We start from the raw sequence: 17,593 nt of genomic DNA, 5'->3' as shown, positions 1-17,593 counted from the left end.
CAAATGTCTCCAAGAAGCCGCTATATATTAGTGACCACATTCCCACATCTTTATCTTACGTCAAACTTGTATGTAGGCTAGGGGATCCGGGTGGTTCCCACACCTGGTATTTATTTTCTTTCTTTTATTTTCTTTAGCAGATACAGGCTTTAAGACAAATATTCAAAGAGCCTTCACTGATCTGCAGCTACTCAGTCAGGGGTATATTAGAAACTGAATGTGGGATAAAAGTCCTCGAGCTTTATGGGAGATAACAGCCACATAGAGGCGTTCGCTGAGCCTCCTCTTGACGGCATGAACACTACACTTGAACAACCCCAAGAGGAAGGCTGTTCCTTCCATGTTGTTATAGCAGAGTGGAGAAAGCTCCCATCAAGGCATTTGGTGTTTGACTTGGGGTTTTCCAGGGCATGGCTTGGTGCTGCAACTGTTCAACCATGACTCAGCTTGCTGATGGCGTACTGCTGTAGGACAAGGTCCACCCCAATGGTTTTTTAAGCCTTTTTTTGGATGTTGTCCAACTGCCTGAGAGTGGTCTGAGAGACATTCATCCAGGCTATGCATAATGCTCCTGACCTCATGGGTCTTGTATAGATGTTGGCTATGCCTTTAGCATCAAGCTGACCTGTCCAATGCCATTAGATTTCACCTAAGCACTTCGACAAACCCCATACGTTGCTGAGCGGAGTCCCTCAGGGTGTATTTTCTGTTTTCCCTATATTAAATATCTTCGCTGAAAATAGCGGATCTATTAGCGTATATGATGCGTTGAGAGCTTGTACAGTAACAGTATAGATCGCCTATTTTTTCCGAATGTCCATTGGATGCTGGGGTTCAAGTGGTTAAAAAAGCAGTGTATACGTCAGAGAGGGAGGGTGTGTGTGTGTGTGTGTAAAGTTGAAGGATGAGGGGAGAGAAAAGGAGTCGAGTCATTGCTAGGTGTGTCTGTCTGTGTGAGGACCTCAGAGATCCTTTTATCCTTTTCTGCCTGGATCTCAACTTACCTTCCTTCCTTCCCTCGATCACTTCCTCATACTCTTTTGCTTCCTCTGCCCTCTTTTCACTTTTTTTTAAGCTTCCTCTATTTCTCTATACTGTATGCCCTGAACCACCCCCCCCCCCCCCAACACACACACACACACACACACTCTCTCTAGGTTTCCGTCACATCAATATTTCAATATTCGACCTGACAGCCAGTGGGGCCTGAATGCCGCCATGCATTCTCTTGCCTAAAGTGCTGACTGTTTGTAGGTCAGTTTTCCACACCTCACCTCCTAACGTTACAACACGAGCAGACATTTCACTTCCATACCGGCGGGGGTTCCATTCCCCCCCCCTCCCTCTTTCCTTCTACAAGACAAAACTTCCTCAAGTTGACCCTGTGTTTACTTTAATTGATGTCCATGTATTATTCAGCCTGTGAGGTGTGCGTTTACCACAGGTGCCCTAGCAGGCTTTTAGATTAGATTTCGGCAATGTGTTTTGGCCTTCCTGCGAAAATGCAAATGGGAATATAATATATCCCTGGCATACGACAACAAAACGAAATACCAAGTATTAGTGAGTAAAGTAACAGTAGCCTAAACGATTCAATTCTAACTGCCCTCTGGGTCAGGCCTGGAAGGGGGTTTATATATTTATTTATGTAAAGAGCTGTTTTGGTAGGTCACAGTAGAACTCAGCTGAGCTGCTTGATGTTAAATTACCATTTCAGAATTAGATTTGAACTTGAATAATAATCAAGCGATGACAGGGGATTATTGGTCCCGGCTGGAATTCTACTGTAGGTCTCAGAGGGGGAAATAAACTCATCAGGATTAAGGGACAACTAGCCCCCACCACCCATTTAATTCAACAAGCCTTAATGGATGAGGCGTGTTCATTTATTGGCATAAAGTACAGTACGGTACATTTTTGTTCAGGATTAATGATTTGAGCCCATCAAGGCTGCATCCACTGCACCGGAGCCACAGGGCACCAGACCTAAAGCCAATAACCAAACCTATGTTCACATAATTTGACTTTCTGTAAACAAATACACACACGCACGCACTTACAGGTTTAGAAAGGCAACCTGTAAATTGCACTCTTTAACCATATCACATCCACTATAACAAGGGATCCCAAAGCTTTCACATTGTGAGCTTGTAGAGTTGCTGGCCGGCTCCATATATGCAGATCTAGGTGATGATCCAGTCTTCTCCATGTATGGTTATCCAGGGTTTGATTAGGTCAGTGTCGTGATCTTCATATATAAGGTGGCATGACGTGTCACGATGCGTGATGTCACGAGGCGTGACCATATATGGAGGCGTGATGTCACGAGGCATGACCATATATGGAGGCGTGATGTCACGTAGCATGATCATATATGGAGGCGTGATGTCACAAGACGTGACCATATACAGTATGGTGTGATGTCACGAGGCATGACCATATATGGAGGCGTGAATAACGGACGGGAGATGCAGGTTTTCATAGTAAATGCAACCTACAGTCGCAACAAAGGTCTTAAAAGTCGAGTATGTTTACTTTTACTTTTACTGTTGGCTGTATGTTGGTTTGTTTACTGTTGAGTGAATCATCTGGGTTCCTCCAGTTTGTGAACTAATGAGTGGAAACTGTGGCCATTCAGAAAACGTGAACCCTAAGAGAAGAAAAGAGCAGAGAAGTCAATGCATGGTTGAAGGCCATACCTACACATGACACTGCCAAGAGACCCTCAAGTATTTGTGGTGAGTCTTTGATACTTCTGTGGCTTTTGTGTATTATTATATCCATGGTCCCGAGTTTACCCCAAGAGATGTTGGTAAACTCATCACTCCCTGTCAAGGTTTTACTGAGCTCGAACCAAATGCAAGAAAACCCGATCAGACTCCAATTCAAAGTGCAAAGGCTTTACCCCCGGCTGTAAGTCACTGTGGCAAAACTGACAGGTGTATCTGCATTCTTTTACATCTGCAGATCTGCCATTTTCAAAACATTTGTATACGTTTGAAAACTTTAAATGGGACCTTCTGCATATTGAGTACTTTTACTTTTGATACTTACTGTAATTAAGTACAATACTTAAATATGCGAGTACTTTTTCCACCACTGACGTGTGTGTGTGTGTGACCCGCGGCGGGGGAGGACGCCAGGACACGCCAGGACAAAGGGTGTCAGCACCCGGGACAGGCAGGCTAATGCTCTGATGACACACACACACACACACACACACACACACACACACAGAGGCTGTAACACATACCTCTGCATGGCGCAGACACGCGGTAACACACACCCCGTATCCATGACCAAACACGTGCAACCGAGAAAGTAACACACACTCCTGCCCTGGGGTCACAACCAGAGCCCGAGCACTCGCACACACAAAAACACACTTACTTGTTTATGGCAGTCCATCATAGTCAATGGGCCTGCGATTTCAGTGAGTGTAGGGGTGCGCACACAGTACCTGCATCTCTCGCTGCCTTGGCTCCATCCAGCTTCTTCCAGAGTACTCAAGACGACCTTCTACTGTATGGAGTTGCAGGGGACTGCCAGAGATCGGCCTTCTATTGTTTGGAGTTGCAGGGGACGGCCAGAGATCGGCCTTCTACTGTTTGGAGTTGCAGGGGACGGCCAGAGATCGGCCTTCTACTGTTTGGAGTTGCAGGGGACGGCCAGAGATCGGCCTTCTACTGTTTGGAGTTGCAGGGGACGGCCAGAGATCGCGGTATCCTGCCGATGTGAATCCCCCAGAGCACATATTTTTCGTTGGGGGTTTACTCCCGTAGCCATACGCCCACCCGGGCTTACCCACATGGCAGTGGGGCAGTGGTTGGTGTGGTGCCAGCGCTGATGTGGCACCCCACATCTAGGGACCACTGCTTCTCCGAGATCCCCCACTGGTTTAGCCTGAACTCGCGAGATGCCAGTTACCGTGCTTTGCCACGTGGAGGCACAATGAGATGCCAGTTACCGTGCTTTGCCACGTGGAGGCACAATGAGATGCCAGTTACCGTGCTTTGCCACGTGGAGGCACAATGAGATGCCAGTTACCGTGCTTTGCCACGTGGAGGCACAATGAGATGCCAGTTACCGTGCTTTGCCACGTGGAGGCACAATGAGATGCCAGTTACCGTGCTTTGCCACGTGGAGGCACAATGAGATGCCAGTTACCGTGCTTTGCCACGTGGAGGCACAATGAGATGCCAGTTACCGTGCGTTGTCACGTGGAGGCACAATGAGATGCCAGTTACCGTGCGTTGTCACGTGGAGGCACAATGAGATGCCAGTTACCGTGCGTTGTCACGTGGAGGCACAATGGGAGTCTTGGTGAAGGAGAGGCTATGTACTGACCTCTGAAGACTTACAGTACACACCCGGCTTCCTTTACCCAGACTGGGTCGGTCAGCGGCAAGGACGGTCTAAAGAGGACAAGACGCGAAGACCGTACGGGCGACGCCATGTTGCTCCATGGCGCTCCATGGAAGGAAAGAAACATGCACAGTTGAGACCAAATTTGTGCGTGTACAACTTGGTCTCAACTGGTGCAGAACACAAAGACAATGTCAATAATTAATAGTTAAATGCTTCCGAGTCAGAAGGCCAATTACCAAATAGCGCAAAGGCCTATTCCTGGGGGAGAGACAATACTATATCCAATAAAGCAACGAATTCTGCCATAGTTTTTTTCAATCACTTTTATTAACTTCCTTGTTCTTAATTACAGTTGCTTGGTGACAGTACAAAGAGAACGCCCACCAAGCTGACATCGACCAATCAGCCCAGTCTTCAGCGTTCCTTCAATAGCATCTCTCGGTTAAACACGTCCAGAAAATAGAATTATAATTCACCTTTTTAAAATATCAACAATAACAATGAAGTCAATGATACACTTGTGACAGTCAAATATAGAACGATATTCATCTGTATTTATAATCAAAAATCATGGAAAGAAAAATAATTATATTCATCTCATATTTAAACGTACATGAAGATCGGACATTGTGAGACGCAATCACCGTGGCTGTGTTTGACACAGGAGAGCACATCTACCAATATGAACCTTTGCCTTTTAATGGCTAGACTGCCACGTTTCATTTAGGCCATACACTAGTATTTATTACAAAACAAATGCTGGAGCCAAAAACACGGAATATTTGCCCAATCATTCCTGAGTTTGCAATGAACCACATTAACCCTGGTGTCCCTGCTTGCCATTATGTGCGACAACAATTTCAGAAATTGTCAAAGAATTTAAAAATGAGCCAGTCTATACAGTAAGCTCATTTTGAGCTTGTAGATTGGCTATTTGGCTAAAAAAAATTGTGTATTGGGTTCAAGTGGGTTAAGGAAAATCGCCATACTACTTTATAAAAAATGCATAGATATAATGAAATGTGCTTTCATTTACCAACTCATAACACAAAATCATCCGATGGTCCACAAGGAGTTCAACGTTAGATGATCTCGTGCACCTGTCTAAACACAGCCTGCGGTTTGGCCATCAGTTTTGGCTTTTCTCTTCTTTTTTTGTCGACTTTACAGAAGTTTGGTTTCTCAGTGATCTGCTGACAATGCCTGTCTAACGCAGACTGCAGTGCGCCAACCTTTCTACGCTCTGGTCTGCTTACAGTAACTATATATATATCCTATCGGTCTATCTGCGTAGACGGCAGCAGCAAGTGTGTGCATGAGTTGTGTGAGACAAGGACTTGAGTGAGAACGGGTTAAACTTGGGGAGGAAAATTTACTAAATATGAAATATACCTCCCCATTTACAGCAAAACCGTGTGCAGAAAACACAGCTTACTTGCCCACCAGCCTGTATTATTTGACTGTGTGTGTGTATATATGAAAGAGAGAGAGAGAGAGGCTATGCATCTTCCTGACCAATTATTCAAAAAAATGTAAACATAGGAATTCAATGGTAATAATGACAGCAGGAACATCAGTTTGACCGTCTTGTATATACGTTATATATATATATATATTTATATATATCTATGTCTTTACAAAGGACAAAATAATATACAGTAACACGCAACATATATGCATGTACATGTGTACACACACCGTATATACAGAGGGCACATACCGCGTACAAATATTCACAGGCAACATGTTAGCACACATACAGGCGCAGGGTGCACATGCACAGACACAAAAACAGGCGTGCACAAAAGTGCTTTCAAAAGTACACAAGCAATACACACACACACACACAAACATACAGACAGACATAGTGCACATAGACGCAAACACACACGCGCGCGTTGATAGCACTATCCGGCATGCTGAGATTCCATCTCCATGACAATTATCAGATTCGCCGGCTGCAGTGTCACTACTACAGGTCAGGGTTCACAGGCCATACTGTAGCAAGGCATTGTGGGAAGGGCTGGCTTGTGTCAGTATGGCCAACAGTCACAACTTCAAGGAAACAAGGTGTGCGACTCTTATTTTGAGTAGAACGAGAGTCAGTGTGTGTTTGACTGTTTGTGTTCTTGTGACCGTAAACATGTGTGCTGCATGCGGGCCCATAGTGCGTTCTATTGTTTTAGACAGCAAAATGTGTGTGGGTGCGCGTGTGTGTATAGCGTGCATAAGGGTTGCATGGCTTAAGCAGGATTTACAAGTATAGCATTCGTGCCACTGTTTCAGTGTGCTATGGGCAGAACAGTGAACACGTGTGAGTGCGTGTGTGTGTGTGTGTGTGTGTGTTAGAGCAGTGGTTCCCAAGCTTTTCAGGTCGAGACCCAAAAGAGAGATTAGACATTTGACCAAATGGTCAAACTGGTACAACCACACAACTCGTCGCTTCGCGAGCTTGTAGATCGGCTATTTATATTGACTCATCCCTTCGGTACGGGTCAGGACAATTATGGAATTTTTTATTTCATAACCGATTTTATGGAATCAAGACAGGTATGTCTCAACACAGCTTGCAGAGTACAGTCACACAGATGGTGGCTATAGTCTCAATGGTGAAATGAGCGGTGTAAATGTATTAATGTATCCTGTGCATCGGGTCCAGTTAGTCTAAGAACCGCCAAGGTCCGTTTCGGACCGAGTCTGATAAAATCTAATTATTCTTTGGGGACCAATGCTACCCTCTAGTTACGTTAGACCAGTGGCTCTCAAAGAGGATCGCAGGGACTCTCAAGGCCAGGGTCTAAATGGACCCTTGCAAGTCTGTAACAGAAACGGGTCCATTTGGATCCATTTGTACACTGTCAGAGTTAAGGGGAGACCCTGAAAGGTAAACATGTGAGAACCATTTTGTTAGACCATCTCAGGCCCCTTTTCCACCAAAAGAACGTTGGTTGTAGAACTTGTTCCGTTCTAGATCCTTTGAGCCTTGGTGCTTTTATGGAACCGGCCACGAACCGGCTTGTGTTTCCACCAGTTTAAAGAACAAATTGTAGTTAAGGCCATGAGTTAGCAGTTACCACAGGTTCGATTCCAGACCTGGCCAGCAATGTGTCCAATATGACCGGTCAAAGTGTTCATTTAATGGGGATAAAGGCAGTACAAGTTTCACCTTTCTTTTTCACTTGCTTTTGCCACTGTTAATATCGCATCTGCAACTTCCAGCCTGTAGAATAGTGACTCGCCCACTTTGGTTCCCAGTTCAGGGCAAGAAAACGTTTTAGTTTTTTTTTTTTTCCATTTCCGAACCAAATTTTAGGGTTCTGACACCAATTCATTTCCAGTGGAAACACTCTGAAGTGAACTAGTTCAAAATTAGGCTGGAAAAAAGAACGGAGCCGGTTCAACCCTGGTGGAAAAGTGGCCTCAGTTCTGTTCTGTTCTGGGGTAGAACAGTGAATGTGTGTGTGTGTGTGTGTGTGCATGCGTGCGTGTCCCTCTCAGAGGGCTCGGGGTATGATGGTGAAAGGCAGGACGGGGCTGCTGGCCTCCAGCTCCAGCGCGGTGAGGAAACACTCGGTGGCGGCGGCGGCGTTGCCCTGCGCCTGCAGCACCTCCCCGAGGCTGTTCCACACGTCATGAGCCGTACTGCAGGGAGGGGGGGAGACGACATGGTTGTCACGATCAATTTATTCAATTGCATTTTACTATAATTTCGAGTGTTTTTCCATTGAACACGAGAAAACAAAGTCCGCCCGGGGACTAGGAGGTCGGGGTTTGATCCCCGGCCTTGTCATACCAAAGATTGGGGTGGATTGGGGGTAAGTCCCTGCGACATACTAGCATGTCCAGGGGGTCTACTTGTACATCAAGCTGCCTCACACTACAGAAACAGGAGATAGGCTCCTGCCCTATATGGCCACCATGGCTCAGCAAGGCTTACTTATTTCCATATATCTTTTTTGTAAATGAATGCCCTACTTAATTATAAGAGTGTCACACAAAAGTAGTGAAAATACTCACACCTCTCTCTCTCTCTCTCTCTCTCTATGCCTTAGACATGCCAATTTAAGAGAATACCTCAGACTCAAACCACAGAATATGTCCAAGTGACTGACGGGAGAACCACCTTCACTTCAGGTTTTCTAAACACCAACCGCCTCCATGACATTAATAATGCAGGGTCTTATGTTTGGTGTCTTATTTCATTGTCTCTTTGCTTCTCTGGTGTCTCCCCCGGGTGGGTCGCACACAGTATCTGTGCAATAAAAAGCATGACGTGCAATAAAAAAGAATGAAAGTCAAATACAAAGAAATGAGCTGATAGCGTATATGGGGATAATCCGTGACGACCCTGCGCGTTTATTGAAAAGTAATGAAAAGACGCCCAGGCTAATTACCCCAAGGCTTTTAGCCTTATGTTTTTGATAACCGCACGGTTTTGAGTGGATTATCCAGCTTACACCACTGGACACTTGCCAACAATTAAAAGTAGTGTTTATTCATATTTTGGGGGAAATTACGGTAGCAACGTTGTGCTGGCACTATATCCTCATACTTTTTGGATGGGAGAGGTTCATCTGAGCTAAAATAACTCAATTTAATCGTTTTATTATACATATTAATTAAGAAAAGCGATACGACCACACAGCCTCGTGCCAATCAGAATAGGCTCCATGCACAGCAGAGACAATAGAGACAGACAGACGCCTACAAATTCACGCCCACAAATGAGAGCGCCACTACTTCTGGTCCATTTGAACGGTGTGCTGCAGCTGTCAATGCAATCCCTATGAGAGGCGTCATAAAATACCCTAAATTCACTTTAGGGTATTTCCTTTTTAATGTCACATTCAAACCATCTCAATATACAACCCTCAATATAGTAGAATATGCACCGTCAGTGTATCAAAAGTGCTAGCATCGGAAATCTAAAGTTAAAGTGGCCGCATGGTATGGAACCAAATGGACCCGTAAGTCTCTGGTGTAGCAGAACATGGAACAGAACACAACCTTAATTAGCACCAGTGGTAAACACCTGAGAAAGGTGAAAGTAAGGAACAGGCCCAATGTCCTTCCAGTAAAGAGTATGTTCTGTGGTCATGGTAAAAAAGATCATGTGAACACACACCTGTTGATCTGCACGGCATCCCTCAGAACTTTCTCTGACAGACTGTAACGCTGGAGCTGTTGGAGAATCATACCCTGTACATACAGAGAGAGAGAGAACAGAGAGAGGGTCGGTCATTTACTGGACTTTCTGGATGCAGGCAGAGAGAGAGAGTGTTAATGGTAAGTGGTATGTGAAGACAGTGTAAAGAGGGGCAGAGGGACTAATTGAGGGCCAGAGAGTTAAGTGTGGAGAGATGGGGGAAGAGAGAGGTATGGAAGGAATAGGAGAAGTAGAGGGAGAGACTGCCCCCCTCTTCCCACAAGGTCTGCTCAGACACTCCCTGCAGAGTATGGGTAATTACTGTGACCTGGAAGCACGCGCACGCACACACATTTATAATAGACAAGGGCACTGGCGCGTGTGTGTGCGCGCACACACACACACACACACACACACAGCAGAGTGTGAGAGGAGAGAAGGAGATCGGTTGAATTCTCAGGAGAGAGGAGACCAGCAAGGAGGAGATGAGAGAGAGATACAGAGAGAGAGATGCAGGGGGGGGAGGGAGAGAGAGAGAGAGAGAGAGAGAGAGAGAGAGAGGGGCACAGAGAAGGAGATGTGTGTATCAACTTCCCAGCTTGCAGTTGGTTCACAACAGCATCTCTGGTTTGTACTGTACTGCGACAGTGCTCTCTGTTCTGTACTGTACGACAGCTGGAAATAAAGAAAACCTTATATTTTGCATTGATGGGAACACCAGCGGGTAAAGCATTTCATTAGCCATGAAATGTCAAGTCTCTTCTCAGAGGTGTCAACAAGTCTTGCAAGCATAAACAAGTTCCAATCTCTAGGCCTCGAGCGAAACCTGTGATTGTGTAGTTTATTTTCTTGTGCTGGTTAAAAACCGCCAAAGGGTGAAAAACACGGCAGGCTCGTAAGCAAACACAGCTGCAGCCAATCTAATTAATAACAGCAGTGTTAGATTTAGGTGTGCCCAGAGCCATGCGTGTGCTAATAAGCGAGCATAGACTGTAGTCAACAGTATTGTCATTGCGCTATTGGCTCACCTAAATCGTGCCATCTGTTATTCATTGTATTAGCTACAGTTGTGCTGCGTCACACTGTATTATAAGGCCAGCTTTATGCAGCCTACATCATAATTATCGGCCCGATAACATTATTAATAGCTCCGATAATATATTGTATATATATATTATTTATTTTATATATTTTCATATGCTTGCAGTTCTGCTAAATGATTATTTGTTTTATCTGCTGATTGTATCTGCTGACAAAGCACCCAGCCTGTCATAGGTATGATATACTGTATTTGCTTAGGTCAGGGGTGTCCAAACTTTTTTAAAGGGGGACATTTTAGAAAATATTGTAAACACCCAAGGGCCAACTACCAAATATATATATATAACGTGCAAGGTAAAAAAAAAGAAATAAAATAGACTTTTTTGACCCCTTTGGAATGAGAGAACAAGGCACAAGGAGTCCTGACAAATTCTAGCTGAGAAATGCCCAGGTGAATAAAAAAACTTGAGTAAGTCGTGAGTCGTTGATAATACAATTCAGGAAGCCGCAGGCCGCATAAAATTCTTCCCCGGGCCGCATTTGGCCCGCGTGCCGCACTTTGAACAACCCTGGCTTAGGTCAAAGATGTGTTACATGTACCGTTAATCACTAGTATGTATTTTTTATGTCCGTGTCTATATATTTTTTTATTATCGGCTATTAGTATCGGTATCGGTCTTGAGAAGCAAGAAGTTCTCGATGTCGGTATCGGCTGCAAAAAATCTATATCGTGCATCCCTTTTTAACCAGAAACTAGAACACTAACTACAACATCAGCATAGATCTCACACACAGCAAGTCTCACGTAAGTAAGCAAACTTAGTCAGTGAAAACAAGTTTTCACACTTGGTTGCATAATGCATATAGCCGAAAATAGCCGATCTAAAAGCTCACAAAGCATCGCCTGTGACACGTCGTGAGTTTGTAGATCGGCTATTTTCAGCACGTGTAAAATCAGCCATTACGACGGCATCAAGGCCTGCCAAAATACATCTTAGTCGACTAAATCAACTGTAGATTCAGGTCGACTAAAACTAGACTAACACATTTCGGATGACTATAAAGTGACTAAAACTAAATTATCGGATGACTAAAATGTGACTAAAACTAAATTACATTTTACTCAAAAGATTATGACTAAAACTACATACTGCTGTCAAAATAAACAATGGAACCACTGCAGGCATGAAGGTTTTTTTGGGGGGGGGGGGCGTGACTCACCAGCCTCTGCATGGTCTTGACGTGCGTGGGGTTGATGGACAGGGCCTCCTCGTACCAGCGCTTGGCCTCGTCCATGTTGCCGCGCAGCTCGGCCACCTGGCCGCGCATGTGCAGCACCATGTGCGAGGTGGGGAACAGGTTGGAGGCCTCCTGCGTGCACGCCGTGGCCTCGGCAGGCTTGGACATGCCGATGTACACCTCCGCTATGGGACACAGAGAGAGACACAGTGAGGTGACACCGTTACTGTAAATGCACCGATTCACTACCTTAAAAAATGCTAAAGAATAGCAGGTGCTGTACGAGCTTGCAGCGCGGCACGGAAGCTACAGCTGCTAAAATCTAAAATGACAAGAGATGCTTTCCTGGTTAATTTCACGGATCCTCCGATTACAAGTGTGGCCCCACCAACTAATTGGCAAAACACTAGGATTTTAATGACATGACGTGACATTTTTATTGATGGAATGACAAAGACAATACGAAAAAAGAAAGGAGAAAAACAAAACAAAAAATGTGTTAATAAAGAATGTCTCTTCATGGTATTTTTTTCTTCAACCCATGAGGCTGATTCTACAAAATGCCTTCTAAATCAGTAGCTCTCTAACTTGGGAGATGAAGAGAGAGAGCGTGAGAGACGGGCACTGCATTTCAATTTGAAGTCACAGTTATCTTGCATAATCGTCATAATAGTTTCCATGTTGAAAAGAAATGTCCATACATTTTCAAACATTCCCAAAGAAAAAAAAACACTGTGTGAGCTAGTTGTAGATTGACGATTTCTGATCTGATGCGGACCCACAACTATGTCGCACACTGCCGATCCGGCAAATATGTCTGTCTGAGTCATAGTGTTGGAGGACCGATGTGTTCAGACAGACAAGGTGACACGTTGTGATCTTGTAGATACACTATTTTTTGCAAATGTTTGGAAATATATGAACAATGAACAATGAACATTGAAATGATAATGCAAAACGTATCGATTACCAGTATCTCAAATAATTGCAGTTAGGCCAGTATGTAATAATTGTAACAGGAGGCCTAGACACAGCCAGGGAGAGAGAAAGGAAGTGGTAGACGGAACACAGTGTTATATTACGTGTGTGATTCCATTTCCCCAGAGCTAATAAAGCCGACATACAGCCAATAAAACCAGGATTGTGGTCGGTGACCCAGTGTGAACTATGACCAAACGTTCATTTCCACAAGACGGTTTCCTCATTTAACACATCAAATAACCACAGCCAATATTTTCGGGCCGCTACATGCCATGCATTACAGAGCTCTGCGTTGGCAGATTTTGCGAGAGAAACAAGCGGCCAGGTCTACAAAAAAAACAAGCCCTATAGAACTGAACAGAGTACAATAAGTTCAATAAGTTATTGCAAAATAGCAGCTCTAGATCTGCCGCTTTCAAAAGAAGTCTTGAAAAATGAATTTGGAATATTTGATTTGTGAAACAAATTTTATGCTGGGCTTAAATCATTAAATCAGATGGGGGGTCAGTAGACGAATACATTATGAAGGAAGCCCAAATAAGCTACTGCACTTTAGAAACAAACCCCCAAAAATGACCAATATTTACAAGCGATAAACAAGCCCAAAGTCGCTTACTTATAATAAGCAGACATGGCAACAGTCTACTACAATTCTCGTTCTGAGGCCGCTTCCTCAAAAACTAGTCAGTTGCTCTCTGAGGATATCTTGCAATTTATGGACTAACCTTTTAACATAATGCACAATTTATGGACTAACCTTTTAACATAATGCACAATAAATGAATTTATGGACTAACCTTTTAACATAATGCACAATAAATGAATTTATGGACTAACCTTTTAACATAATGCACAATAAATGAATTTATGGACTAACCTTTTAACATAATGCACAATAAATGAATTTATGGACTAACCTTTTAACATAATGCACAATAAATGAATTTATGGACTAACCTTTTAACATAATGCACAATAAATGAATTTATGGACTAACCTTTTAACATAATGCACAATAAATGAATACAACTTAAGATACACACCACTGTGTTTAAATCAAGCCAACCCATTAAGACCGGAGGCCATAAATAAAATAAATTACACTTTCCTGGTGTTAATGGGTTAAAAAAAAGCACGATAACTAAGATAACTTAGCATCCCCTGGTGGTGAAGTTTAGCTTGTCACCAAGTTTTTGTTGCTTTGCACTCCTCAAGAATACTCCCGGATAAACGAAATAAATATGAATTAGTTAAAAGAAAAAGATATACACCCCACAATGGATGTTTTACCTTATTTCAACTTGTTATTATACAAGAATGCTGTTCGTTGTAGATCTGCTAGATTTTTTATACCAATACTTTCTTACTTTCACTCAAGGAATTCCGGCCATTTACTTGTAACAGAGTATTTCTACATTGCAGTATTGATACTCTTTGGAGAAAAAAAATATAGCTTTTTCCACCACTGTATGTGGGCATGCCCGACACGGAACTCCATGTATGGACACAAAAGGTGCACAGACAGACAGAAAGGCTTATCTGGGTATTGCATGATGGGGTGGGTCAGAACATTGTTCCCGTCTAGTATTGACTGATGACACAGAGGGGGAGGAGAGAAGAGTCTAGTATTGACTGATGACACAGAGGGGGAGGAGAGAAGAGAGCAGATTCTAGTATTGACTGATGACACAGAGGGGGAGGAGAGAAGAGTCTAGTATTGACTGATGACACAGAGGGGGAGGAGAGAAAAGAGCAGATTCTAGTATTGACTGATGACACAGAGGGGTAGGAGAGAAGAGTCTAGTATTGACTGATGACACAGAGGGGGAGGAGAGAAGAGTCTAGTATTGACTGATGACACAGAGGGGGAGGAGAGAAGAGTCTAGTATTGACTGATGACACAGAGGGGGAGGAGAGAAGAGTCTAGTATTGACTGATGACACAGAGGGGGAGGAGAGAAGAGTCTAGTATTGACTGATGACACAGAGGGGGAGGAGAGAAGAGTCTAGTATTGACTGATGACACAGAGGGGGAGGAGAGAAGAGTCTAGTATTGACTGATGACACAGAGGGGGAGGAGAGCAGAGTCTAGTATTGACTGATGACACAGAGGGGTAGGAGAGAAGAGTCTAGTATTGACTGATGACACAGAGGGGTAGGAGAGAAGAGAGCAGATTGAGCAGCAGGTGATCGTGTTGTGTTGTCTAGCCCGGCTGTCTTATCTATCTGTCCACTGATTGGATGATTTCATTAGCTTTGTCGCCAGGCAGGAAATGACTGTCCCCGACAGGATGTAGCTACCAGCTAGAGAGATATATATGAACACAAACAACCTCTCTCCCTGCACGCACACACGCCGCACACGTGTGTGTGTGTGTGTGCACACGTGCATGCACGCTCGATTACGTGTGTCTGTGCAGATGTCTGCAGTTGTGTTCGAAGTACAGAGCTGAAACACAAGTTTCTTGACGTGCATTGGTGTTCATGCAGGCTGATAGAGGCTTTTATAACACTACGAGCAAAGACACAGAGTATTGTCTGGATTGTCTGCACAAATGACTGTATGCACAGAGTGAGTGCATGAATGCGTCTGCAGCGAATAAGACACAGGTGTGTTGATGGGGGTGGATGTATGCAATGGGTGCCCACTAGGGATTAAAGCAAAAACAAATCTCACAACTGAACATTTTTGTTTAGGCCAACTCCCAATCTGTGATTTGTGAAATGGCGTGAAAGACGTTCTACATGTAAATATGTAGAATTACGAATGATGCTACACATTTTACAGCCAACCAGTTCAGTTTCAAATTGAGGCTTTACGCCCTGCCTGGTAGATAAAAGGCCTACCTGCATGCAGCCAGATCTGGGCCAGAGTCATCCAGGGGTGCAGGGGGCCGTGTTTGGCAGCGCTGCTCTGCAGGGAGGAGGCCACCTCCGAGAGAGCCTGCTCCACACGACTGGCTGCTATGGACGTAGCATGGACCGAACCTGAGGACAGACAGGCAGTCAGAGACACGGACAGACGGGACAAGTAGGAGAAAGACAGAGTGGTGTACAGAGACAGAACATAAAGGGAGAAGAGAGAGATGGAGAGAAAAGGAGATGGGATAGAATAGATGGGGAGATGAAGAAAGAAGAAAAGAAGCAAGATGGATGAGGACCAAGACATGGATGTGTGTATGTGTGTGTGTGTGTGTGTGTGTGTGTGTGTGTGTGTGTGTGTGTGTGTGTGTGTGTGTGTGTGTGTGTGTGTGTGTGAGAGAGAGATAGATAGAGACAGATAGAGGATAGAGAGAGAATAGTATGACAGGGCACAAGGGTTGAACAGAGGAACAGGCAAATAGACACAGAGAGAGAGAGAGAGATCAGTTATTAAGATGGCCGCCTGGTTGTACTTCCATATCCTAAAAATCAAGTTAGCATTGTCCCACAACTCACAGCACAAAAAACATGATAACCATGGAACTACCAGACTAGTTCAAGTCCTACATCCATTCACCATGCATATTTATATACACACTGCATCACACTGTACTGGGATCAGTAGGAACACAGGCTGCTAGCAGGATTAGTGATGTGGAGTGACTCTGTGATGATGGGTTACTAACTGACAATCTATACAATTACAATCTATACCATGGGTTCCTGTGGGTGGCTTTCCACTTGCACAGCGCCGTGGCCTCAATTTACATGGAAAACAAATGAGTACAGGGAGAATTCAAAGTGTGCACTGGGATGTGTAAGTGATGGAGAAGCACGCACAAGCTACACACGGTTCACCTGCTTTTCAGATCAACTGCAAGCTAAACCTTACGTCCGTTCACCACAACCCACATTTGATTTAAATTCATTACGACTGGTTTTCAACAGTGGATCTGGAACCCGTAGGTCCCTAAACCTCAGAGTTACCACATAGGAACTTATTTTCTCGTTTTCTTTTTTTTTTAATCTATGAAATGTATGGAAAAGTAGAACCTGCGACACAATTGTATACAATATGTAGTGGGGGTCCCTGCCGAATAGTTGAAGACCCCTGTCGCATAATGCTACCGCATAAACATTTGGAGACGGAGAGAGAGAGGTGTGTGCAGAGATACAGAGGGTGTGGTTGGAAGGGCTGACATTTCATAGACGCGGGTCAATATCGCTCCTTCCACCGTGGATGTGTCCTCTCCAGAGCGCCGGCAGCTTATCGACTTCATCTGAAGGGACGCCGTGTCCATTTGAGGCCCCTCATCGACCCCTCTCTGTATCTCTCTCACTTTCTCTCTCCCTCTCTAAATCTCTTTCTTTCTCTTCGTGTCCCACCCCCTTCCTACAAGCTTTCCCCACTTTCCCACACACACACACAGGCGTGCGCACGTGCATATGAGCACGAGCGAGAACAACTAGTACTTTAATCAAAACAGGAAATAAGGTGCATGGGACTGTCAAGTGTGAGGGGACGAGGGTGTCAAAACCGCCAGTCGATACCATGCCTCTCATTATCCGGAGACAGTCGGCCAGCCACACAGATGGAAGAAGCCAGGTGATATTGTAGACACCGAGACTGTTAGCTAGGCAATCAGTGAGACAGTCAAGTCAGTCAATCAGTATGTCAGCCAGCAGACATTCAGGTACCGAACTAGTCAACCAGCAAGCCAGCCATGAACCCATTAATACTGAGGTTGATTCTACAAATGCTTTCACAATCAGTAGTTCTCACACTAATAGCAGATGGAAAAGCTTGCAGTGCACACAAAGTGACACGCTGTGAGCTTGTATATCTGCTATTTTTTAATAGCCAACGCAAAAAAAATCTAAAATGACACAGATGCCT

General features: G+C 44.4%; 1 protein-coding gene across 2 annotated transcripts in view; it reads right to left on the bottom strand.

Annotated features, from left to right (window-relative positions):
- Nucleotides 1–4,695: 4,695 nt before the first annotated feature.
- The window catches only part of ttc7b (tetratricopeptide repeat domain 7B), a 49,280-nt gene continuing 36,382 nt past the window's right edge, over nt 4,696–17,593 (bottom strand). For both annotated transcript variants that reach the window (XM_083792646.1, XM_083792647.1), the window contains 4 exons: nt 15,622–15,762; nt 11,777–11,979; nt 9,494–9,567; nt 4,696–8,010 (listed from right to left, as the gene is read on the bottom strand). In XM_083792646.1, the coding sequence (XP_083648772.1) occupies nt 7,863–8,010; nt 9,494–9,567; nt 11,777–11,979; nt 15,622–15,762 (566 nt within the window). In that variant the 3' untranslated portion in view covers nt 4,696–7,862. The remainder of the gene's footprint in view (nt 8,011–9,493; nt 9,568–11,776; nt 11,980–15,621; nt 15,763–17,593) is intronic.

The sequence above is a fragment of the Protomyctophum parallelum genome (assembly GCF_964188405.1).
Source record: "Protomyctophum parallelum genome assembly, chromosome: 20".
Lineage (NCBI taxonomy): Eukaryota > Metazoa > Chordata > Actinopteri > Myctophiformes > Myctophidae > Protomyctophum > Protomyctophum parallelum.
Note: the sequence above shows the minus strand (reverse complement) of the source record. Positions and strands in the feature narration are given on the sequence as shown.